Source organism: Aptenodytes patagonicus, chromosome 15 (assembly GCF_965638725.1).
Source record: "Aptenodytes patagonicus chromosome 15, bAptPat1.pri.cur, whole genome shotgun sequence".
NCBI lineage: Eukaryota > Metazoa > Chordata > Aves > Sphenisciformes > Spheniscidae > Aptenodytes > Aptenodytes patagonicus.
In genome coordinates this window covers 15,918,420-15,945,460 of record NC_134963.1, presented here as the reverse complement: position 1 = coordinate 15,945,460, position 27,041 = coordinate 15,918,420, and the positions used below count along the sequence as shown (strand labels likewise).

General features: G+C 47.8%; 1 protein-coding gene across 3 annotated transcripts in view; it reads right to left on the bottom strand.

Moving 5' to 3' along the window:
• OSBP2 (oxysterol binding protein 2) overlaps window positions 1–27,041 on the bottom strand; it is a 130,308-nt gene that overhangs the window by 99,064 nt on the left and 4,203 nt on the right. Inside the window, exon 2 of one of the 3 annotated variants that reach the window (XM_076352627.1) lies at window positions 22,878–22,955. The exons of 1 other annotated variant lie outside the window; for it this stretch is intronic. In XM_076352627.1, the coding sequence (XP_076208742.1) occupies window positions 22,878–22,955 (78 nt within the window). Of the gene's footprint in view, window positions 1–11,785; window positions 11,833–22,877; window positions 22,956–27,041 lie in introns of those variants that run through there. One more of the 3 variants, XM_076352628.1, reaches the window with a different exon arrangement.

Here is a 27,041-nt window from a genome sequence, read left to right as displayed (position 1 = left end):
ATCTTGCATGCAAAGATTTCCATTTGTAAGGCAAATGAAAGCAGCACAGTTCCTCTTCAGCTGTTAAAACACCTTTACTACCGGCAAAATTTGTGGCACTTTGACCAGGTGACCTGCCTAGTGGATGAGGGAAAGGCCGTGGATGTGGTCTACCTGGACTTCAGTAAGGCCTTTGACACCATCTCCCACAGCATTCTCCTAGAGAAGCTGGTGGCTCACGGCTTAGACAGGTGGACTCTGCGCTGGGTCAAAAACTGGCTGGAGGGCCGGGCCCAGAGAGTTGTGGTGAATGGAGTTACATCCAGTTGGCGGCCAGTCATGAGCGGAGTTCCCCGGGGCTCAGTATTGGGGCCAGTTCTGTTTAATATCTTTATCAACGATCTGGACAAGGGGATCGAGTGGTCCCTCAGTAAATTTGCAGATGACACCAAGTTGGGCGGGAGTGTTGATCTGCTCGAGGGTAGGAAGGCTCTGCAGAGGGACCTGGACAGGCTGGATCGATGGGCCCAGGCCAATTGTATGAGGTTCAACAAGGCCAAGTGCCGGGTCCTGCACTTGGGTCACAACAACCCCATGCAGCGCTACAGGCTTGGGGAAGAGTGGCTGGAAAGCTGCCTGTCGGAAAAGGACCTGGGGGTGCTGGTCGACAGCCGGCTGAACATGAGCCGGCAGTGTGCCCAGGCGGCCAAGAAGGCCAATGGCATCCTGGCCTGTATCAGAAAGAGTGTGGCCAGCAGGAGGAGGGAAGTGATCGTGCCCCTGTACTCGGCACTGGTGAGGCCGCACCTCGAATACTGTGTTCAGTTTTGGGCCCCTCACTACAAGAAGGACGTTGAGGTGCTGGAGCGTGTCCAGAGAAGGGCAACGAGGCTGGTGAAGGGTCTGGAGAACAAGTCTGATGAGGAGCGGCTGAGGGAACTGGGGTTGTTTAGCCTGGAGAAAAGGAGGCTGAGGGGAGACCTCATCGCTCTCTACAACTCCCTGAGAGGAGGTTGTAGCGAGGTGGGGGTCCATCTCTTCTCCCAAGTAACAAGCGATAGGACGAGAGGAAACGGCCTCAAGTTGTGCCAGGGGAGGTTTAGATTGGATGTGAGGAAAAATGTCTTTACTGAAAGAGTGGTTAAACATTGGAACAGGCTGCCCAGGAAAGTGGTTGAGTCCCCATCCCTGGAGGTATTTAAAAGACTTTAAGTCTTTAGATGTAGATCTAAAGTGTATATCTTTAAATGTAAATGAGGCGCTTAGGGACATGGTTTAGTGGACATGGTGGTGTTGGGTTGACGGTTGGACTCAGTGATCTTAAAGGTCTTTTCCAACCTTCATGATTCTATGAAAATTGCTTAGTACTTCACTAGGCTCACCCAGATGAGCAGGCGGCTTTCCTGCAGCTAACTTCCCAAAGAACCAGCCCTCCTTCCACCCCAGCTGGGCATACCAGGAAGAACCCACCCTGCAGCAGCCTTAACCCACGACCATCCCACTGCTGGCAGCCGCATCCAGGACTTCATGTCCAGGGGCCAAAGCCCCCCAGCCTGTACAAGAGCACAGCACGCCCCTGCCCCACACCATAGTTCTGCTGGTCCCAGCCAAGGACAAGGCACAGCAGGTTGCTTCAAAGTGATGATGCCTCCGGCATCTGCGATAGCTGCTGCTCTCTCTATCATGAAAGTATTTCCACGTCTTCAGACGTTCTTAGCTCTCCATGGGCTTTTAGCTTTATCGAAGCCGAAATGATCACTTCATTTTTTTATTTATTAGTTTTCCTCTGTCCCCTCGCTGGCTCTCGCGGCCCCCCAGAGAGCAGCCGGTCCCATGCTGCCTGCTCGCTGAGGCAGCAGCGGGTATCGCGCCGGCTGAGAGCTGCCTTCTTGCACACAGAGAGACGCTTTGTCTTTTCAGAGCATGCAAGCTGTGGAAGAGCCACATAGAAACCGACAGCCACTTCTTAAAACATGACCTAACATAGTGTTTTCAGATGCATTTAAAAGTCACTTTGAAAAAAAAAAAAGTCACGAAGACTAGGTTTTTAAAGGCACTTGGGCACAAAGATAAATGCCTAAGTAGTTCCAAAACTCCCTCTACACCCACTGCTGCATTGCAGATGCCTAAAATAGCTCTACGAGCATTGAGCCAGCGAGTCCTCAAGGTTTCCCAGCAGACACGCTCAGATCAGCCAGCACAGGCACAGCCAACAGCGTCACCGACGCCATGCAAACCCCGCCAACACCGGGGCAAGCACGGCAGCCGCCAGCCTCCACCACACCGCTCCCATCCCGGGGGCTGCATGTTCTCCAGCCGGGGGCTACAGAGGCTGTAATCCCCGTGTCCCTCCAGCCAGGAGAGGCTGAGCATCACCTGGAAGCCAGGACCTTTGGACAGGATGAATCCAGAGTTTTTTTCTTGATCCCCTTTTCCATCTTTTACCACCCACCTTTTACTTTACTCCACCTTTTGCTTTTATTTTGTCCATCTCCTTTCCCATCCCATTCAGCTCTGCTGCATACCCACCCCTCATTCCTCACCCACCTTGACACCCTTCCCGCTGCCCATCGCCCTCTCCCCCTTACCACGCTGCCTATATCCCTCCCCAGAAAGCAGGATTACAATAAATACACTTGGCATTAGGCCACTTCTGGGTCCACAAACGTTCCACGTTCCCCCCCAGCACTCACGGACCACTTACCACCTTGCATTTAGACTGCGCAGCAAGGTGGGATCCTTCCCGGCTTGTCCGTACTACCAACCTCATTAAAGAGTTGATGTAGAACAGACATCATTAACACTTAGAAAATTCAGTTCCTCCGTGTTTCCCTCCCCTCTGCTGCCAGCTATCACTTCCCATGGCACAGTTTAATCTTGCCCAGCATGTTCACCGTTTTCACCAACGTAAGTAGTCAAAGGTCCTAGGAGAGCTTTAAAGACCCTAAACCCCCCTAAATCCAGGTGACCATCCTGGGGGAATGAGATGGGAGCAGGATGATGCTATCATAGGATATATGAGCCTCGTGTACTTTTAAATGCCTCTTGTCCGAGTCATTTCCAGAGTCCTCTCTCCGACCCTTTTCCTGACATTAAGACATGCTGGAATTGGGTAAATGTCAGACAACCATTGGAAGGATTTTGCTAATATTTCAGCAAAATACATTACTATGCAGTTGCTCACCGAGTTGCAGTAGCAGGAGGAATCGCCGTCATTTGTAGGAATTACTGGTTCCTTTCCTTCCCCACCCCTGCCCTGAGCCTAGCAGCACAATCCTCACCCAGGAATGTCCCCCCAAGTCCATCATTCCTCAGTTCTTGTGGATGGACGCCTGTTTGAAACGCCCCGGGGGTAAGGAGGGAACCACCAGGCAGGACAGGCTCTTGCCTCATCACACCTCATCAGCCTTGGCATTTTACAGAGCAGTTTGCATCGGCCACAGGCAGCTGGCACGAGCGCCATGCGTGAGGATGACCCTCCCGAAACCATTCGCTCAGGGCAGTGAAGTAACTCAGAGCACAAGGCCTAGCGAAGAACTGGTGCTCCTCACACACCCGAGTGCTTTTTAAAGAAGTTCAACCTTGAAGTATTTTCCAAACAGTACACAAGGAGGGGAAAAAACCCCACTTATTTCCAACTGGTTTTGAAGGCTTCAAGGCTATTTGTTGCATGATAAAGTACCTAATGAGAAGACCTCACCCCAGATGCACAAGGCTGCTTCAGGCTCCAGAAGCAGAAACCCACCCTCGCCCACAGCCTTGAATCACCAGTTACGTAGCTCTGCTTCAAGTCCCATGTCTGTCTGTCTCTCCACCACCCTTCCGCTATTTTTCTCCACTTCTTCCTTGTTTCTTTACCTTAGGTGTCTTAACCCAGCTATTTGCTCCTAAAAATACGGCACCCCCAGGCCCAGAAGGTGATAGTTCATCTTCACCTGGATTTAAGGTACCCCAGCTAGGCAGATGTCTTTGCTGATCCTCACATGGCAATGCCAAGTCTCTCTCCGACCCTGATCCCCCCCTATACACAGAATCCTCCCCATCTTCATTCAGCTTCGCATTTTATCAGGGCATTTCCAGTTACTCCTTTTTTCCCACTGCTAACAGCCTCCCTCCATCTCAATAGCAGCCACCCATCACCTTGCTGCACAGGTCTTCTCAACTCTCAGGACACTAATGACACCTCCATAAATGCATTGAAGTCTAAAAGTCCAAAAGTGATCACGGCTTTTCCAAAATTGTAAAATCAAGTCACATCTTTAAAGCCAGGAGCTGAACAAGTCATCAGCTGCTGAGCACTGGAAGCTTACATGAAAACGCACAACACCAGCTCGGCAAGTACAAGACCATTCCCACGTGCCAGGAGCATCTCCCGTTATTCCTGGAAGGTTCAAGGCAGTTTGCACGTTGCTTCCTTTTCCATGGCCTTGAGCACGGTGACAGCCCCATCGTGTCACACGGACAGGGGTACGGCGAATCTCCGATTACCAACACGGTCCGCACGCAGCATCTGTAAAAGCCACCAGACTTGTGATGGGCTTCCTAAACCTTCTGGCCCTGCTCCACACGCTGATGCAGCGGGAGAGCAAGATCTTGGCTGTTGAAGGAGGTTTTACAGGCATTGCCTAGAGTTGTTTTCAGAAAGATGGAGTTCATTATGGGATGGAGATATGGTCCCTGCCAGGGGAGAACGGGCAGCAACCCAGAGAGGTACTCACTACCAACCTTATTGCTGGGGTGGCGTGTTACGCAGAAGGAAGCCATTCTGGCTGAATGTGAACTCAAATGCCAAAATCCCCACAACCCCAGCTACGGTACTCCAAGGACTTCTCTCAGCTGCTCAGCCCTGACGCTATTTTGCAGAACAGATTTAACCTAGAGCCACATCCAAGCTCGATGTGCAGACACAGAAGCCACGCAGAAACGAAAGCCTCTTGGTACCTCCTGAGGACTTATGATTCATGTCTCGCAGCACCACATGTTAAGTTCAAACCCAGTGTACAATGTGGGTATGCCTGCTTGCAGCGGGGGTGAATTTGGCTCCAAATGAAATCAAGCACTTTCCAAAGTCGTCCTCCTCGTGATGCAGCACATACTGACGTGTTCCCAGGAGGGATTACTTCCCACCTTGAGAGAACTGCTAATATGATTTTCTCTTCTACACAAAACAAAGGTCTCCAAGGTGACTTCACTACATCAATTTAAGTCATATTACACAGCCTTGCTTCTCCCACCCAAGAAACCTGTTTCAGTGCAGGTTTTTGTTCTTTAAGCTACCTTCCCGTGCCAATCTGCACAGGAAATCAATTCCTATCAATCAGCACCCGCACACGAGGCAGGCGCCTGACCCAGCCCTGAGCCAACAAGCAAGCAATCTCCTCTGTCCGTATGCAGGAAAAAAGAATAAGAGGTGCCCTTCAGAAGCACTCGTGGTCGGATGGATCTGCTTATTCACCGCCAACAGCTCAACTATTGCATAACGTGATCCAGGCAGATTTTCTGATTCTCAACTTTCTGCAATAATCTGAGCGCTGCACATATGGGAAAGCACATGGGCAGGCTGCAAAAAAGCTGAAGGGAGGTTAAACGTGGATATGGGCCACACAGAGGTGGATGCTGCTGAATATCTGGGACTTTTTTGCTGCTCCCTCACAAAGCTAATCGATGGGATTCGCCTTCAGAGATACAAAGTTATAGCTGTGCACAGGAGAGACAGAAGATGACTGCCTTGCATGTAGCCCTTGCTGACATACGCGGCAAGAGGGGCTATGCAACACGAGGGAAAAAAATAAAAAATACCTGCAGGTGTTAAAAAGCAGGGAGAGCTGGACTAAAGCGCCCGTCCAGCAAGGGGAAAGCTAACGTCCCAGGTGAATATAACCCCTTCCCCCCAGAGCACAGCACAGCGAGATCCTCAAAGCACCAGGGCAAACGCCAAACAAGCCTTGAGCTATTAAACAAGGTGCAGGCTACCGTGCCCCGCCGGGGGCTGCACAGCTCATGCACATGGCTCCAGACAAAAAAAGGCCATGAACTATGGAGACAGAGGTCATGCCTTATCCCCAGAGTCACTCTTCTGGCAAGAACGGTGCTGCTCATAGATACATTAGGATCATCAGAAAGGAGATTTCTTACTTTAAAAGCACAAATATACTTTATCATGATGCCAGCAGGTCCAGATAATAAAATGTTTTTCATCTACTAGCTCCACAGCCTTGGTTTCGGTAATATCACAACAGCCAAAGATTTAGCTTCAGATGCTGGTAGGGTCTTGCTGATACGGATTTTGTAACTGTAACTGTGCAGCTCTGCTGGAAGTTAATAGAACACAGCAAGCAATAAACAGCCCCAGCTCACACTCTGCTCCCAAGCATGGTTCATTTAAAGCAAGCACGCATGACGGATGCTTGTAGAGTTTCTCTGCTAAGATTTCCTTTCCACCAGCAAGGCTCAACGCCATTTCTGGATAGCCTCGTCTCCCCTAAAACTCAACTTCTCCTTTTCTCACAGACCAGACGGGATCAGGCGAAGAACCCCGGCAGGGAACTGAGACTGCTCTGCACAGCACCCGCTTTCCAGGCGGCAAGCTGTATTTCAGCGTGCTTTATAGCTTGAGCACCAACAAGGAGATTCAGGGAGAGCACAGCAGCCCGACTTTGAGACCAGAGCATACATCTGCAACCCTGGCAGCTCAAGAGTTACTTCGGTTTAACCGAGCAGAGTGGGTATGGCACGTGTAGAGACCTTGTTACGTTACGTCCTGGCTAGGAGCATCCAGCTTCACAAGGGTGCTAAAAACGCTCAGGCTAGCGAGCGCGCAGCTCTCCAAACCGGCTTATCCACAAAAAACTCAGCAGGACGCTACGCAAACACTGACCTGAGGCTTCTCTCCTAAGCTGGGAGGGCCAATACTGCCTGCTCATGGGTTCCCAGCATCACTCCGTATCACTAGGCACCTTCACAGAAAAATCCAAACACAATTTAAGTTATACCCAGAAAAACGACCTCCTGAAATATGCTCGATATCTCTTCCTAGAGATCTTTCTCCTGTTATCTCAAAATCATTTGGTTGCTATAAGCCTCAGTAACCAGCACACCTGATTCTACATCACATCTTAAACGCTAAATTCCCATCTTAGCTCTCTTACGGCTGTCCTGCTTTCTGGTGTAAATGTAGGTCACTGCAGGGCTCAAACTTGTCCCTGTGCTGACGGCCGCAGCCACCTCCCCGTGACAGCCTCGGAGAAGCACAAAGTGAGTGGCATTTAAAGACTGACATGCTCTCTTCTTTCCTATTCCAGCGTATCCTTCACCTTGGGGTTTCGCTCACTGCAGTTACGCCACAACAAGTAAAATTTGGGTGTATACGTTAGAGGCTGCATCTGAACCTCCAAGTCTCCGACCGCACACTTAAGAGAGTTCACCCCCAGTGTAAGCAAGGATGCTAAAGCCAGCACGGTTCACGAGCAGCCGTCTGAGTCATTCTTCCCTCGGGAAAGCAGCACCGAGTGTTTAAATCGAAATCTGCTGTGAGCTACAGCCCTGGCAACAGGCAAGAGGCATCAGCAGACATGCTAGACCATTTGCCATGTTATCACTCAGCTGCTTGGTCACTGTTTATCAACTGGGAAGTATTTTCTAATTTATACAGTATTCACAGGAGAATCTACTGCTGTTGCTGTGCAATCTTCTTGGGCTTTTTTTTCCTCCCCTCTATGATTACTTGAGCTCTAACAGCTCACGATGGGCGGCTGAAGTTTTGCAAGGAAGTTTTACTGACCACAGTTGAGTTTTGAATGTAGGTCCAGAAACAGTCTCCCCAGCACCGCCGGCATCACCGTGACAGCCGGTTCCTGCAGGTCACGCACTTCGGCTGGGGTGATCAACACAGCACAGGGACAGAGCCGAGCAGTTCACTGCCATCGGGGATGCTCCCGGCTTGTCCTCCATTATGAAGGATTCAGGGAGAAAGTAAGAAACATATGAAGAGTTTGAAAAGGAAAAGTCACAGACTGTCATGGAAGAGAGTGACATTATTTGTGGTTTGGGTTTTTTTTTTTTGAGTCCCTGGATGTGAGGTACAGAGACCTTACAGCAACACTGCCACTACACACACTGCATGAAGCTGGACACAAATCCCAGGTCCATTTCTGGAACTGGCAAACAGACACCTTGAGGAGCTTCCCCAGTGAGCTCCACCACCACACTGTATTCGAAGACCTAGGAGCTCAGAAATACTTTTTGGCTGTCATATCTCAACAAAATTATAAATCTAGGCTTCTGCACCAGTGCTGCAGATCACAGCCAAAAACCAATCCAACACAGCCAGAAGTAAACACCGCACCCTTGCAGCACAAACCCAACATCTCAGGGCACCCTCCAACACACCAGGAGATGTGGAAAGGACAGGATTGATAAACACGTTGGTCTGGAGATGCCGGTACACCTCTGGGGTCAAAGCAGTTCAAGGACCCAAATCACAGCTCGCAGCCTAAGAACTGAAGGGCGCTGTAGCAAAACGACTGTTGTCAACCATCCCTTAACACCTCCATCCTGGCTGCCCCAGCCACCCTACCAAATTCAGCCAGCCCAGCATCACCTTACAGCTTAGCACTTGCACACCCTCAGGCAAACGACACCGGGCTTTGTATCCGTTCCCCAGTTTTCTCAGCAAGATGACAAGGATAAACATTTCCATCCTGATCTATCAAGAAGGGAGCAAGGCAAGAGAAACTCATAGCGTAGCAGATGGACTGCAAAGCAACACATCCAGGAGGCACCTCCCCAATTAGAGACAGAGTCCCATTCCTGCATCTGCTCAGGGCTCCCCAACAGCCTATTCCCTCCCACGAGGGGAAGGCAAATCCCCAGCATTTGCAACTCGGGAGCAATAGTTCAGCACATCCCGGTCCCAGGGAGACCGGAGGGTTTCTCTGCGGAGGGCTGTGGAAGAGCATCACCCCCCTGCAAAGCACAGTAGTCCAAGACACAGGCACAGACCGCCACACTCCTACCTTGCATCGCATGACCATAGATATACGGGTGAAACAGGGCAGGTATCATTGTAACTACCAGAAAAAAAAACAAACAAATGCACTTTGAAACTCATTTAAACATGGGCGTTTTTCTCATAGAGAAGCAGTACATCACCAGAAACAGGTAGGAAACCCAACTAGAAATGGCTGCAAAGCAGCCCCCGGCTGAGCCTGCCAATTGCTGCTATTTCTACCAGTATTTCGAAACAACGCAGGCATTTAATACAGAAATCGTGCAGACCTCTCACGCTCCGTGTTTGCATAACAACATTATTTCACTTCTGTTAACCTTGCGCACAACATGAAGACCATTCTCTGGTGGCCAAAGTGTAGATGTTTGACCCCTCTTATCACTCTATACCTGATTACACAGGGACCAGTCTCATCTCTGCCTTTGCTTTCTCCGCTATGTGGCAACCTGGAAACATTCAGAAGTTCAGACAAAAAACACTTTTTTTAATTCCTGTCCCCCCTGCAAGAGAAAGAAACTGCAAGAGAAAAAGCCTCGCAGATGACTGCCTCGCTGCTTCTTACACCACTGACCTCTCCTGACTCGGAGATTAAGACCTATTTTTCCTACTGTATCTTTCACAGATTAAGTTGAAATCAGTTTATTCATGTCATTTTCCCATCACACTGAAAAATATCGTATCATTAACCAAGTTAAGGGCTTTGCAGCCATAGGGAAATATTTATACCAGCTGCATAACCAGGAAAGGCCCTTTAGAGTAAGCTGCAGAGACTGCTGCAGACAGAGGCAGGAACAGAAATCAAGGACAGGGAAACAAAATAAGCAGAATTGGGCAATGCAATAGACGGGTACAGAGAAGAGGAGATACCGAATGGATTTACACTCTGCCTTGCCCACAACAAAAGCAATGCACTGAAATACTTTCAGCAGACTTTTTTTTTTTTCTTCCCCTCTCCTTTAAAGATGAGGCAGAAGAATCACCGCAGTCCACAAAGGTAATCAGGCTGATCCTCCTCTTAATTAATTGAGGATGGAAATTTCTCTCAGGTGACTTTGTTTCATTACCGGGAGTGGGGGGCAGCACAAAAGACGACACAGTCACAAGCCTCCGTGGCGCAGGAAAGGCCTTTTGTGCCCATCTGCCATGCGGCTGAGCAGCAAGGCTCGCTCTTCCCACGGGATGCTGCTCCCTGCTTGCGTTCCACAAAGCACAAACCAACTCTAGATGATGCACGAGGATTTCCATGCAGAAATCACAGTCTAACAAGACTATCTGGATTAGGACGAGCTCTCCAATCCTTCGGTGACCCCAGCAGCACGGCCAGCACCCGCCGGCATTTCCACACAGCGCAGGGACAGGAGCTGCGCTCCCCGTCTCGCCCCGTCAACAAAAGGCTGTTGTGCCACCACCGCCTCCCCGGCATCACCCGCGCCGGCCAGCGGCTCCCTCCCCACCTCGGCACCAGCTTCCAGCCCCACGCCACCGCTGCTTCGGGGTTCTCTGAGCCCGAGCAGCTCATCCACGCTGAAATCCAGTGCTCGATTTCACAGTCACCGTCATCCTGCCCTCGATACAGGAACATCTGAAATATTTCACGCAGAGCAGCCCCATAGCTGGGTTACAGAAACCCGTCTGCACAAGCGCTTCACGGCACATTGCCCGATAAACTGAGATTTTGCACGTCCTTTGTTCAGAATAATTGGGGGTATAAAGACAGTGAAATCTCTGCATTCACTTTTATGCGTGAGAAATTCCATAAAGCACTTGAAAACTGGTTTTATTTTGAGGCCAAAAGTTCACGTGCCTGAAGTTAGGGGATATAAGCGGGGACACCAAACCTCTCGGGGTTATTACTCTCCCTTCGTTCAAGGAAAAAGGATTTTTACAATGACTCAATTCCAGAACACAAATGCCCAAGAGAAAGCAGGCACATGGCTCGGGAGGAATTTTCCCAGCTCGCACAGTAAGCAGTATTCATGTTCAGCACATCACAAGCTGGTTCAGCACGGCTCTCGCAAACCGCAAGCTCCGTGTGACAAACAGCTAAGATTTTTTTTTTCCTTCCTCTTTTTCCCTTCACCAAACCTACCAAATCACAAACAAGCATATGGCAAACGTTGTACTGAGATTTCTGCAAAAAGATATGATTTACTTCTATTTAAAGGCCGATTAATCTGCAACTGGCTGCAGTCAGGATGGGCACAGATTAGTAACGATCACGTTTAAGGGAAAAAGCCTGCAATCCAGGCTGCAATCCTTGCCAGCCGGAGGGATGCTGGCACCTCGGGCACCCACCACCTCCACAGATCACGGGAACATTCCCCCGCCCCATCCAGCAGCTTCCCAAGCCGGCTTCTGGACAAGCCCCTACTCGCACGCAGGACCCAACACCGATGAGCCTCAGCCAACACTGCACAAGCAAGGATTTAGGGGTGACGACTGTAAAACCTCTCCTGTAAATAGACGGATGCGGTGAGAAAAGCAATCTGGATTTCACACTCCTTTCTCCAGTGCTTTGCCACTTTAGTTTGGCTGCAACACCTACCCCAGCGCAGGGCAAGCCTTTGCAAGGAAAAACCTGGAAGACGCTTCTGCTTCATATCATTTACAAATAGACCTTGTCTCTCCATGCTTCACAAAGAGGAAAAAAAAAAACTACAAGGGAGCTCGGGGAAGGTAACTTGTCAGAAAGACATTCTCATCCACACCGCTGCGGTGCAGGACAAGGCACCGCACTCATCGCTGACACTGTGTGCCATAAAGGTTTAATGCAACATCTCACAAGCACATTTTGCAAACCTTAGCACTTTCAGGTTGGAGGCATCTTCGATGTAACAGTGAGTCTCGGAAAACTCACTGCTGGGGAAGCATACAGATTTAATAGATGGTCAGGTCAAGAAAACCAACAGTATTGCCAAGCTGAAACGTCTCTGAAAACACCCAAGCTTCCCACCTGCTTCTTTTCTTAAATAAAAGTGCAGCAGACCTGCTGGCTAGATGGCTGAACAGCGCAGCTAGCCCCATTTGGCTTGTCAACAGGCAATCTCCTCTGAATATATAACATATCCAAGCAGGGTACTCAAGTATAGTGCCTCTTGTTTCCCGAGAAAACAGTGTGTAAAGCCTGTATAAATGCACAGAGACTTATAAATGGTTTTACTGCTAACATCAGAACCACATCAAAATGCTCAGACGTGCCCCAGTTCCCTTCCCCTCATTCCCCAAAGAGGAGATATTCTGCTTCTGTACAGTGCTCCCACAAACAAGACTTCCACCCCAAATAAAAGGATACTCTAAAAGCAATCTATCCAGATGCATGTTCTTCAGGATTAGCTTTTATAACACATTTATGACTCTCCCATGCACAGAGTGCAGGTTTTCTGCCAGGAAACCTCAGCAGTGGTCAGGAGGAAAAAAAACTAAGCCATCATGCAGGTATCAGCAAGTGCAAGATACGGTCTGGCAAAGGGACTTTGTGTTGGGTTTTTTCATGAAAAAAATGAAAACTAAAACAAATTAAAAAAAAAAACACAAAAAACCCCGAACAGTTACCAGTAGGCATCCCCACTCCTCCCACCACGTTGTGCTATCTCCTCTCCACCTCTGGAGAGGCTGGTGGTGGCCCTGGCTGATAAGGGTATCAGCCCTGTAAACAAGGGCACCCAGAAAGAGCTCTTCCAGCCGCTGGTTCGGGTGAGCAGCTTCACCTGCTCCCCAGGGTGAACCGTCACCTTGTTCTGCAGGGCAAGAGAAGCTCCCCATGCTGGCATGACACTGTACCGCCGCAGCTTTGCTCCAACCCAACACTGCTGCAGCCTCCCAAAAAGGGCTTTTACTCCTCCCCTTCCAGCAGAAGCAGAATTAAAGGCTGTAAAGGAACTCAGCGAGGGGAAAGCAAAGCTTATCTGCTTGGGAAAACATCCGAGTACTTGGCCAGAAGGAAACCCCGTAAGAGTGTAATAAGTGTCCCATTTACGGCAGTCAGCCTGCAGCTGATAGAGCAGATGTGACACACAGTTGTCCATCTCAGCCGAGAAATCCAAACCACGAGGTCAGCAGCTTTAGCAAAGCTGTTGCTGTACGGGCCGGGCCGGGGGAAGGCTACAGTGAGCTGGGCTCTGCATATGGAGCTGCATCTCCTGCAACGACGTCGCTGATGACTGTAACACCATTAGGCACAACAAAAAGCTTCTGGAGAAAACAGAGAGAGTTGTCTTTAGCACCAGGCACACCAGTACCACCCTCGGCACTCCCTCACCTGTATTTCGAATGCACTGGATTGCCTTTAGGCTTTTCTCTGACTAGTTGCCTCGATGCAGTTCCCAAAGGTAAAACCTCGGTTCAGGGGTATGTTCTGGTAACTACGAGCACATATGAGAAAGTGCCAAACTGCAACCGCCAGACAGAGCCTGGAGCTTACAGCCCGGCACGGATGCTGGCAGCTTCGCAGGAGGCAAGCACATGCTCAGCGTTCAAGAGAACCCCATCAGAAACCCTGTTCGCCTCTTCTAAAGTGCCAGAGGAAGCACCCCAGTTCACTGTTTTCATTACTTTCCAAGGAAAAATGGTAAAGATCCAGAGGGGGAAAAAACCCACCAAGATTTGTGGGCAGTACTGCCGCCAAGTTTATTGCATCAATTAAAAGGTTATGGAAGGTCTGGTCCAGATCCCACCATCCCCAAAGAAGTTAGTATGAACTAAGACCTGGGCAATGCACAACTCACATGCTTGGTGGTTCATTTTTAAGGAGGAACGAACAACAAATGACCATACACAAGGTTAATTTGACAAATGCTCTTACTGCACAAGAACGCTGAAATAAATGCAATACAGCAGATGAGAGCCTCAAGCAGTAATTTTCCTTGTTACAGCCTCTGCTTTTAAGTTTTTACTGGTCCTTCAACCCTTGGGAATTGCATTAAATGATCAAAATAAAGATCAGCCATAGTCAGCTTGTGTTTATATTTTCTCACCACCATGTCCAAGAACATAAGAGCGCACAGGGCACAGCACAGTCAACATTTAAGACCCAATTTTTATTCCTATCCCACCGATGTGCTTTCATACTTACGATATTCAGATTGGTAAAAATATCCTGTTTTTTCAGACTGTAGGGTTTAGGGGTGTATTTGCTTTCAGCACAAGACTTACCCAGTCTTTCAGAGATCACGTGTGGATAGAAGAGCTTGCTTCCAAGAATTCTCCCCATGGCTGCAAGCAGCTCTCTTTATGCAAGTTACTGTCAACGTTAATGTTTCCAGTACCAAATAATTTTTCTTCAGAGACACTGCATGAATTATGGCTTGTGACCTCGAACATCACTTTAAAGTCATCGCACTTCTGACTTTTTGCCAACTTTCAAACAATGCTAAAATTATAGCACAGAATTTCTTTCTGTATGAAATGTTTCTTACAGATAGATATCTAGATGCAAAGCCCACACGGCTGCATAGACATATTTCTTCCTCTGTTTTAAGGCCTGGGCACAAGACGACAAAGCTACAACTTCACATCTAAAACCCAATCTAACTGTTGCTTCTCAGCCCTTGACTGGGAACTCCTCAGTTCAGCAACTGCCTTGCTACAGGTTTATGCACTGTACAGCGTGAAGGCCGGTTTCTAGGTGTGCGCCCAGCACAGATCTGGAGAGCGGTTCATTCAATTGCATTTTCTCACCAGACACAACGAGCAGCTGCTTCTGCTCAAGGCAAATACTCAACATCAGCAGACAACAGCAACTTCCAAGGCCTCCTGCAACCACCCAGAAACTTTACTCCATGACAAAAAACGTGTTCAGCTCTACAACCAGCATATCCTACTTTTGGTAGCAATTACCTGTTCCTCACAGAGATCAGCGTACTCAGCTGCCTGCCCTTCTGAACAGATTCAAGTTGCTGGGTAGAGGGCATAAAATTGCTACCCAAGTCTGAGCAGAAGAAGGGAGCACGAACTTGAAAACTGAGAGAGACACTTCTGTATACAAGGTACCTCCACCGTTTCCATTATCTGTCAAGGACACACTCCGGAGGAGTGCAGAGGTTAGCAGTCCAGTGAACAGCGATTTTTTCCATAAGAACTGATGAAACAGAGAGGGGAAAATGCAAGTGGGAACTTAAAACATGCCTGCAATGTAAGTGTACGGGGCAGTGTGACACAATGTGAGATCTTACCCATTCCTTATGACCCAAAAAATAAAAAATTTGGCAGCTGGCTTTTCAGCTACTGGAGATGCCAAGAGCTTTTTTTAAAATAGAAATCGAGAGTTAACTGCTTACTGGCCCGTGATTCAGACAGGCAGATCTCTTGGATCAAATCCTGCAGATGCCCAAATGACCTTGGCCAACCACTTCTGGACAGACCTGGCACATCTCAGGTGCTTCACCTGCAAGACCGAATGCCCAAAGCAAGCCTTTCAGCATTAAGACCTCTTCCTGAACAGTTACATTTTCATTACCATCAGCCTCCCTAGATGAACGCTGCTCATCAGGGTCAACCAAGCCAATCAAGGATGAAGCATAGAAAAAAAGGTACAATGGTTAGAGCAAGGTATTAAATTTAGGGTTTATGTATATATATGATTTATGTATATATATGATGCAATTAATTTATATTGTAGCATATATATTGTATTGTGTTATATATGCTGTATTATCAGTAATATATTGTATTATTATATATAATTTATATTGTATCATATAATTTGTGACAAAACTCCAAAACAACAAGCAAGCACGGGGTGAGGCTGTGTTACTGTATTTACCTTCACAAAGTAAATGCCAGAAAGACAGTCGGACTGCTCCTGGCGCTAGGGCCACCGCATTCCTTCTAGCCTGCACGCAGGAATATACAACCGTACAAAGCACGTACAGGTGCTTTCAGAAATTCATCTTGGGGATCCAAGTCATGCCAATACTCTGTACTGGGATCAGTGTTCAGGGGCTACATGTTTTCTGCAAAAATCCTATGGATATTGACTGTGGGTTACGAGGAACAGAAGAGTTAAACATATGGCCAGAGAGGGAAGGCAAAGTCAGTGACCTTCACAAGGGACTGCTCTCGTGTGTAGACAAGGATGAGTTACAGCTTTAAGCAAATTTCCCAACTGCTCAAACCAGACTTTCAGTGTTATTTTAGTGTACTGTGTTGCAAGAAAACTTCTGTGGCGCAATAAGATGCTTGGAGTTTTTTAATGCAGAAATATTCAAGCTGCTTCGGCACAGTCCGAGACCTGCCCTCCGCTCTCACCAGCTTCGTGCTCCGCTGGTTACAGTCAAGCCTAGGTACTAGTCTTCCAGACAACAATTCACAGGACACCTTCATACCTTCTCAAGAAGAATCAGCTTCCATCTCATCCCCCTCCTCCACGCAGGCAAGGTTCACATCCAGAAAAGCAGCATCAGCACTTTATTCAAAGTCACTACCTTCCATTTCAGCAGCCACTTTGGGAAGCCACGGGACTTCCAAAGAAGCCTGCTGCACGCATACCACAAAGGCAAACAAGCAATTAATGAGCAAAACCACATTTTGCACAAACAGGCGCTTTGCTCGGTCAGGCTCCCAGCCCACCCAGCTGCTCAGGCTCTTGGGAAGCAGGAGGATTTTGCTGGCAGGTCCCAAAGCCCCACTGCAGGTCCAGGCCCTGGTGCTTCATAAAGGGCATTAAAAACCTCCGTCCCCGAGTGCCCGAGAGCTTGTGTCCAGCAGTTCCCATCAAAGGGACAGGGCTGGGACCAGTTTATTTTTAGACCTCAGCCTCAGCAGCATTCATTTCCGTAGGAGACACATCAAACGCTTACCTTCTCTAAACACCTGCCTCCTCTGCCTCTCTAATAATTTCAAAATTAGACTGCTTGAGAGAGAATAAAGAGATTTCTGTTTGCTAATTAGGACAATTTAAACTGGACAAAGCAAACAAAGAGCTAACATACACAGGGGCAACAGCCGGTTACTTTGCCAGTGCAGAAAAAACAAAAGTGAAAACAGGAAAAGCAGAAAGGTATTTGCTGTGTGCCTTAACAGTTATCAGTGTATTGATACAGTACGGCACAAGATATGGATAGTTACACCTTTGAAAACAAATATTGACAAGTACTGCTCAGCACCAGAAGGAAACCAGTTCTCTGAAGCTTTTTCACAGCTTTACGTTTTCTCCAGCCAACACAAGAGAGATGAATTCTGTTGCATAGCTTTGAAGTATAACATACTGAAGACCAGACATTTATACAAAAGCGTTAAGGCAGGTCTTATACAAGAAAGGCCAAACTTGGTCTAAAAGCCACCCTCTGCATACACGTGCTCCTCCATTTAAGCAAATCCAAGAAGGTGCTGGCAGGACAGTGACTCACGTCCCACGTCCTTCTAGCAGCCACTGGGAAGGACACTGAGCCCTGGGGGTCTCACCCCGGCAGGTTCAGCTGCTGGAAGGTTTCCACCAAAGGAGCCCAAAGCACTGCAGGGTGGACACAGCAAGTCTCCCCCGGGGAGGAGGAATACCCCAGCTGAGCTGCAGAGGAAAGCAGCCCAATGCTTAACCGGTTTTCAGAGCATAACTTCACGCAGGTAAAAAATAAAGCTGTGTTCATCCTCCTCCCTTCTTCCCAGGATACACCAAAGTGCTTTTATGCATGAAAACTCATTTTTCTTACCTTCTCTGCCCATATTTATTCCTTTATTCTTTTACCAGAGGTAAAAAGAAATGCTGTAACAGGGAATAGAAGGCAGGCCACTGTAGGAAATCTTCCCATGGTCCGATATCAACATATTAAGGAGTACACACCAGTGAAAAAGCAGTAAAATGCTCTTTTCCCAAGTAAGCGAGTTAGATCACATCATATTCGTGCTTGCTTAAGACTAAACTAGGCTGCTCAGACTACAACACTTGCACATGGGAGCAGATTGGTTTTACAGAGATCTGCCTCAGCAGAAACACTACTCTTGAGGTTATATTAAAGAGATAAAAGGTGTACTTCGCACCAAGCAGTATGATGTGCCTTCACTAATTTCAATCACAGGAGTGCACTGAAACCGGACAGTGATTTTAAGCACTTCTGCTAGGTTTACATTGCTCAGGCTATAAAATCACCCTCAACACACCACACATTACCACCACATTGTTGTCTTTGTTTTTGTCCCATACAAAGCCAACAAACCTCCCCACATTTTCTCCCATTAGCAAATACAGTAAAAACGCTTAGGTTGAAAGACAGCTTTGCAATATCGCGCAAAGCCCACCGCCCCAAAGCCCACCACATCTCAACTGGTAGGTCCCACGACAACATGCTTGGGTCTTGCATTTCGTACTGTTCTCCTTCCATCTGACAAAGATATACTCAGTATAGAGGGGAAAAAAGACAGCGGTCCCAGACACACACTGCAAGCTAAATATCAACAATTTACATGCAACTCTTGCACGTCCTCCAAATGCTCCTCGGAAAGCCAAGAGGGTTTTTTGATGCAAGACTTGATGCACTGTGGCTTTTCTTAAAGCAGTTCCTACCAGGGAACCTCTACTGATGTGGCAGCAGGAGGGAGGCACGAGATCACCTAACAACGTGCTCACTATCGAGTGTGTTCTGCACATCTTAAGCTCCGACCCCAGCAAGACGATGTAGGACCTGAAGCCACGTACACCCTGCTGCCCACCAGTACCACCATACCAATGCAAGGTATCAATCCCAGGTTTGGGCAGCACAAAAGTCTGATCAACAAAACCTTATCCCATAGTCTTGTCTGGGCAGGGAATATGTTTAAAGGCATTCCTGCTGGCAGTATGTGGTTTACTGTAACACACGCCCCCCATGGGTTATTAACATTTGGTTAGTTGTGGATAAAATCAACAGCACAGGTAAACCAGTAGTTCCATAAATAAACCACAATTTGTAAATTAAAAATACACCTAATGGTAACAGTGGAGTTTACTTACATGACACATGGGACAAAGGGCTTGCTAGGTTTAATTTATTTCCTTTACAAGGCAAATGAAAAACAGCAAAAATATTTAAAGAATGGTGTGTTGAACGCAAGACAAAAATGTAATTCCCTCCATACCTGTGACGATGCCCTGCTTCAGGGTAACACCCACTATGATTAAAAGCCAGCTTACTAATGGCATTTAAGCTAGTTACTTTACAAATTCTTCCTTCCTAAAACTACAGAAATTGTAAATCTTCATCATAGAAACGCCTCGGACCAAGTTCACAACAACATTAAAACCACACTATGTTAAAGATTATGCAGCTCCTACTCCCGTTACAACCATCCAGCCTTACCCTGTGAAACCCAGGGCACAGCACAGCAGTCACATTACACAGGAAAGCTCCACCGCCACGCTCACAGCGCTTCCCTACAAATGCCTCACTGCCTCCCTGCAGCATCCATAGGGTTTTCTCCCCTAAAGCTCTCAATGCCCCATCTACACTGACGGCAGAATTTGACTCTCACAATCATTAAGCCTGTTACAGGTTGTGCACTTGGAAATCAAATGTTAAAATCCTGATGAAATCAGCCTCATTCCCACAGCATGTGCTTTATGCTGTCTCTAAAGCAGGGGATGATGGGTCATATATTAACCTGTAACGTCCCCAAAATGAAGAATATTGGATATGGGCAGCCAGAGAGATATTTCATTACTGCACTGTAAAGGCAGCTTAGGGCTGCAGATGTGAAGTAGAATTCAATCCGATCCAATTACGGACCTTATCTGTGCTGAGATACAGCGCTGCATCGTCGAAAGGTACTTAGAAGTGACAATTCAGGGCCTGACGCCTACAGGAAAAAATTGGCTTATTACAGGGCAACAAAGGACGACTTGCTAGACCTCTGCAAGTCAACTTCCAAATTTAAAACTAAACTCCAAGGAGCTTGCATCTATACGTTTTCCACTTCAAAGCAGAAGTCTTTACTGCTTTTCTTGTGGTGTAAAAGAAGGGGACAGAGAGGAAGAGGCAGGTGCCTCACCCAGTGCATACTTGAAGTTTACCTACATAAAAATGCAGGCTCCTCAGGAAACAGTTCAAGGGCAGCACCACAGCTGGGACGTCCCAGAGACTACACAGGCAGAAGCAAACAGGTAAGAAAATACTAAAATTTCTGTCTTTCAGCTCCTAAGCAAATCCTACTCCTAAAGGGAACAGAAACCCAACCAGGTCTTTACCTCCCCAAGCGTCCCAGCAAAGCACTATATTTATTACAAGCTTTAACTAATAAAACCATGATATACCAATAAAGCACAGTGCAATCACATCATAAATTTCAGACGTGCATTTGTATTGGCTTGCCAATCCTCAGGCTGTCCTGGTGTCAGGCAAAAGTCCTTCCCTCAATTTAGGGGCCAACTTATAACTTCAGAGAATAAAACCGTACTAATTTTTTTAAAGAAGTAGTACAGCCACAAGCAACGCAGGTATTGAGAGCTGGAAGGGCTGGACAAGTAACGCTAGCTTTTACAAAGCCAAACTCTCAGTACTATTAAAAAAATCAACTTTAGAACCGGCACAGAGCACACGGTGAGACTGCATTGTTCAAACTGTGCTGAAAGCACCAGTGTCCCGATTCCTCAACAAAGCGGCTTTTCAGATTTATAAGTGGATCCTGCTCGTTTCCGAACGCGAGGCACAGAAAAGCCCCAGACCACAGGGGACATACCCTGCAACCCGTCCCTTCCCACCTCCCCCGGTCGTGACATGACTCTCGCCCATGGGGCCAAGTAGAGCAGGAACAACACAAGGACCAGAACGATGGAGTAAGCCACCGGTTATCTGTACACCCCCAATGCTCTGCAAGCCCCAGTCAGCTCTCCTCACTTCACATTTGGAGACCTCCCCATGCAGCTCTTTCCATCAGGCGCTCTGCCGATGCAGCTCTCCCGCCCTCCCCAAAGCCAGCACCCAACTATGGTTGCCTGTCCCCAATACTGGCACTGGAACATGAATCGGGGGGGGGGGGGGGAAGAGTAAATGAGGGTCTCCCGCTGTGAATCCCCTCTAGCAGGAACAATGCGGGGTGCCATGGAAGTGGGGGAGTCTATGAAACAGCCTGAAGTGTCCAGACACAGGCATCACCGGTGCTCCCCCAGCACTGCCAGGGCAAGCCATAGACGTGACGTGGCTTTTCTTCATCCTCCATCAGTATCCGGAGAGCTGAAGGCAAACTTACCAAGTTTTAAGCATCAGAAACCAAATAATGACAGAATGGTATATTAACTGAATCTGGAAGGCACCTTGGGAGGCCTCAGGTCCAATCTCCTGCTCTGAGCAGAAGCAACCAGACCAGGTAGCTCAGGACCTTGTCTAGCCACAGCTTGAATATAGTCAAGAGTTTCCTCCATCTCTCCAGACCCCTATCCCAGTATTTGGCCCCCACTCCCAATTAAAACATGTTTCCTTGTGTCCACATAGGATTTCCCACACTCTGGTACCAGCCCACTGCCTCATCCTGTCACGAGCAGAGCCAGGCTCTGTCCTCTCTGCACCCTCCCATCACATAGCTGTGGGCAGCAATTAGGTCTCCTCTCCTCCGCTCCAGGCTGAGCATATCCACATCCCTCCACCACTCCAGCCTCGTCCTGGGGCTCCCCAAACTGGACCCAGAGCCGAGATGGGCCTCCCCAGTACTGAGCAGAGGGGATGGTCCCTTCCCTCGACATGCTGGCTGCACTTCTGCTAACACAGCCAAAGAGACAGCTGACCTCTGATGGCTCCTGGTCACCTTGTTGTCCACCCAGACCCCCCAGGGGCTCTTCTGCAAAGCTGCTTTCTAGCCCTACCCCAGGGCAGGGCTCGTGTTCACCTCTGCTGAATGCCACAAGGTTCCCATCATCCTGTTTCTCCAGCCTGCCATGGTCCCTCTGAAATCCAGACCTGCCTTCTGACGTAGCAACCTCTCTGCTCCATTTGGTATCAGCCACAGACTGGCTGCGAGTGCACCCACCCATTAATAAAGACATTATAAAGCAAACACTGGGACTAATGCAGTGTAATCTTATCATATCTACGAAAAAAAAAAGTCAAATTCTACATTCAAACACTACACACTAACAAATATCAAGCTGCAAAGTACTCCTAATCAATCCTTGACAGGATATGGCTACTGTGAGCACCAACACTACACCAGCTTCAAAAGAGGGTCCTACATGTTGTTGCAAGACAATGAAAGCACCATACAATTCAGCAGTGTGAGCCGATAGCATGCCGTGCATGCTTAATACAAATTATACAGGATTAAGATGACTGTCACCTTTCGTACCATTGCAAAATTACTTTTGGTTTGAGTACTCTCTTCCCTCCTGCTTATAAAAATTACATCCCAGGAGTGATTCAAAGCTCGGGAGCCTGCAGCAGTCTCTCACCAACACAGACCACGGAGAGACCCAACTGACAAGGAAAGGAAAAACTGCTTGGGTAAAATAAAGCCACGTATTAGTTTCACCTGACCACACCCTATAAACCTGTAGTAGTTTTTGCTCCACAAGCTCTGCTGGGGAACACCCCAGTGGTAACTCGGGAACAATAAACAGCAAATTAACAGCATCCAGCATCAGTCTCAGTAACACACACTTGGAAACAGCAAAGCTGGAAGGTCTTGGTCTTAAAAATAAAGGATGGAGCTTCTGAAGTACACAACCCCACAGCTAGCCATGCAGCACCACCCGAGCACTCGCACCAGGATGCCTCCAAAAAGGACTTCAAACTAAAGGCTGAAACTTAACTTCATTAACTCTTAACAAGCTGCAGGCACAGGTGGCATCCCCACCTGCTGCACATCATCTCCACAATTTTAAGACAAAAAGGTGCATTTAATCATGTAATCCCCACTCATGCACAGTCCATCTGGAGATACGGGGCACATCTCAGTCACCCATGTCCATTCTGGAGCCAAATACACCCAAACTCACCCTGTCTTCCGAACTGGGACCGGTGTATTTTTCACACGTTTCCAAGAAGAGCCATCACTCCTGACAGCTGCAGAAGACCTGAAAAAAAAAGTTTGTGGAACCACCCCTGTGCATTTCACAGAAGAGGAGAAACTTCAAAAATCATGAAGATTCACCAAACTGGCGAATTAGTTGCCATGGATATTTTCTGCTGTGACAAATAGTCTAATTCTGTGTTCGGATGAGTGACAGGCACAAAACACCAAGTCAGCCGGGAAGCGCCCAACGCCGCACTTCTGAAAACACGGCTGCACTTACAGCCCATCGTCACCGAAGGCCGTAGGGAGCATCCCTGAAGAAATGAAGCAAGTAACCTGAATGCATGCCCCGGCAACAGGAGGTCAAGCATCTTCCCAAAGGAGCTTCACTGCCAGGCCAGGGTTACTACTGCAAGCCCCTGTTATCCCATCTGACAGCTATGCCATGGAAAGAAGCAGTTTGCTGTTCTCTGAAAGACTACGCAGCTGCGGTGTTTAGGTATCTGTACCAATCAACAAACCTAAAGTAAGAAGGTCTTATGCATACAGCAGTAATACTTAAGCAGTAGGTGTGAAGGACATTTTCCTGCTCTGTTCCTTATAAAGTGCTTAGCAGAAACCTGCTCTAGCCATTAATAACAGATTAGGAATCACTGCTTTGTGTTAAAGAAGGAAAAGAGAAAGGCACAGACTCCCACTGCACCATATTTATCTTCACGTGCATTGCAGAAGACGCTTTAAACTGCTGTGTGTGCCCAGACAGTGCTCTTCATCTAGAAAGATTTGGAGAATTAAGACTATTTCTAGGGAATGAAGGACCTCCCCCTGAGTCACTGTAGGGACATACATCTATCCGGTCATGATTTCAAAGCAGAAATATCCTTGAAGAGTTAGATAAAAGATCAAAAAAAAACCAAAACAGAAAAGAAATACAGTTCAGCCCAAATTAGTGTGAAAGGAAGGACTGCTGGATGCAGGGCAAACACGCACGACAACTAATTTCCAACACACATGCAAGCCAGTCAATACCGCTTACACTGCAAAAATTTCATCGCTGTCCATGTAAGCACTGTGAACTGCATGACCTAACTTGCAAGCAGTAACAAACCCACCAGTTCAGCAATGTCATACAGTTATGAGCAACATCACCTGGTGACAGCGGGAGGCCAGGACGACCGAGAGCAACAAGCCACGTTTCAACCCAGTACGCCCAGGAGCACGTGCTTGCAAAAGTGAAGTGAATCGTGTAAGCGCCTGGAATGGGACCAAGGAGGAGATATGTTCTGCTTTTATCTCTGGGCTGCCACTGCCAATCGAATCATGCCACTGGCCCTTAGTAGCATGCTTTCAATTTGCATCTTTAATTCTGAAGTTGATTCGTACATAGCCTGAAGGCTCAGCACTGGCATCCTCAAACACATGCCTGTGTGAGTCAGCAATCACTGACCCAACCGCAACAAGCACATCCAGCTTTGTTATCCTCCAGCTTTAACTCCATCTGCCCAGCCTGCAGTTATCAGACAGAGAAATATTAAGTAATTAATTATTAAACAACCTTTTTGATTGAAACCAAACAAAGGCTGATATAAAATGTAGAAAGTTCCCTGCCAAAGTGCCATAGGAACGATTAAAATAATTGAATGGCATAATGAAGACCTGAGGGGAAATTTAACACCTCCAGCTAGCTCGAGTTTTGAAGCACCATCCTATTTAGGGGACGTATCTCCAGGATGTTACAGCACAGCGAGCTGCCTGCCCTCCAGATAGCGTGCTGGGACAACTCACATTTCAGGGTGACGACCTGAGCTGTTGGCCATCAGCACTAGCGCTGAAGAGACCTACGAGAAGCAAAGGGCTATGATATTACCGCATACTTAACTTACCTAAATTACCCGAGTAAGTTACCTAGCTACAATGCAATTTCTACATAAGCACAAAACAATACAGAAAAGAAGCTCAACAGTCTGACTTGCTGCAACATAAAAATCAACCTACAGATAATGAAAGTCAAGTCATTCAGAAGCGAGTTACAGTGCTCTAAACACTGCATGTTTCACTGATTGAAAACTCCTCTTTGGGAGGAAATCAGGTAGGTTAAAAGGGATACTGCAAGGGAAAACACAGCAGGTTTCTCGCATTACTTCTTACAAGGAAGACCAACTCCTTCACCACTGACTCACTGTGGGTACAGAGGATGACAGACCATGCAAGCACAAATTTAAACCTATAACTGGAACAAAAGAAGTCAGAACTGAATACATATTACCCTGGAAAAAGACAGGCATAGGAGCTACAGCCAAAAGGCAGGTGATGCCCGTCACCTCTGTGTGCCTGGACCAGAAGAGACGGCCATATCGCTCCTCGAGCGTGCCCAGCAGCACGCACCGACAGAAGACCAACCTGAAGGCTGACAATTTCTCAGAGGTGAGCAAAGCCACTGCTGTCATGGAGCAGCAGCCAGCCCACACAAGCCCTCAGCTGCAAAAGGCAGAGCTGAGCAGCAGCTACGAGCAACGTGTGGGAGAAACGCAGGACTGGAGCAGCGCCTTCCCCTGCTCTTGCAGAAGACAACAGAGGAAGGCTACAGCAAGGGTGTAACTACACCTACGTGTTCTCCAGCAACAAAAGCGGGAACAATTGAGCCCAGAAATCGGCGACAGGCTTCTTACTCTCCCATAAGTATCCGAGCAGCTGAGCCCATAAATATGCTCCGTACCTGCAAACAGCTCCAGGAACTAAAATTGCAGTGAGTGACACTACCCGAAAGTTCACCATGCAATCGACCTTGAGACAGCAATACAGGCTGCAGTCACACCGCTCAACACCAGAATGCATTGCGCTTCTCAAACTTTAGTTCTGCACAAGACAAACCAGTTACTTCTGCTACAGTTTCATCAAACGAAGCATTTGGGCCAGCATACTCAATTTAAGATTATATGGGTAGAAATAAAAGTATCAAGATAGTTCATAGCTCTTGTTGGCAGTTTGCAACCAGCAAATAGAACCGGGAAGACTACTACAACCGAAGGAACAGATATAAAAATCCTGATATGGCGCTAATCATCAGGCTATGATGAAAACTCCTGTAAGGACTAAGATCTGTGTCTCATGCTCTCCTGCAGTGTCAGCAGCAGTTGCTGTTTGGAGTCAGGTGAGCCCAACTCCCCCACCACAGCACTAAACGAGGAGCAGAGCAATCAAGCCTGCCACAAGCAGCCCAGCAAAGAGCATCACTCATCTCGCACCACAGCAGCACTCAAGTGCTGCTCTGACATGCCGCTCCTCGATGGAGCCATGCAAGCACCGCGTCCCCAGTTACAAAGCACAGAAAAGGAGCTTCCTCAAAAATGGGCAAACGATGAACAATGATCAACAGCAAAGCACCATATGGATAAAGCGAGTATTGTGTGAAAACAAGATGACTGGGAACACGAATTATTGAAACGCTGTTTAAAAACAAGTAGCTCAAAGTCACTATGCAGCTACAGGGCCATCCTTAAAACCTGCATGCTCCAGCACCCCCAGGATGACAAATAGTCAAGGACATTCAGCGACTTCTATGTCTGCAGAGGGACAAGCTGTTATAAAAATCATTCTAGGAGAGTATTTCTCTCTCCTCATTTTATTATGTATAAGCTAAATATAAGGAAACATTTTTCCCCCCAAGGGTGGTCCAACACTGGAAGAGGGGCCCAGAGAGGCTGTGTAATCTCACATCTTGGAGACACTCAAACCTCAGCAGCTCAAGGTCCTGAGCAACCTCATCGGCGGGCCCCGTGTTGAGCGGCAGTCGGACCAGAGGCTCCCAGATGTCTCTTCTGGAAGCCCTCAATTCCTCCGTGACTCTAGTATCAGCAGCGGTTTTCAAGCTCCTGCCTGAACTTACCGCCTCAGCTTTCAGCTGGAGTCTCAGTACAAGAAGCAGTAAAAAAAACCCTCCGGGTTGTACTCAAGACCTTACAATGCTAACCAAGAGTTAACTGCTGGATAAACAAAGCTAGTGAAGAATGCTGCTCTGGGAAACACAGCTTTTCCAGGGAACTGAGCTGCCCATCCCCTCCACCTTAGCAGGATAATGCAGACAAGGCAGCTAAACTGCCCCAGGCACCCAGCATTCCTCTAAGAGCAGACCCGGCAAGGGGAGCTA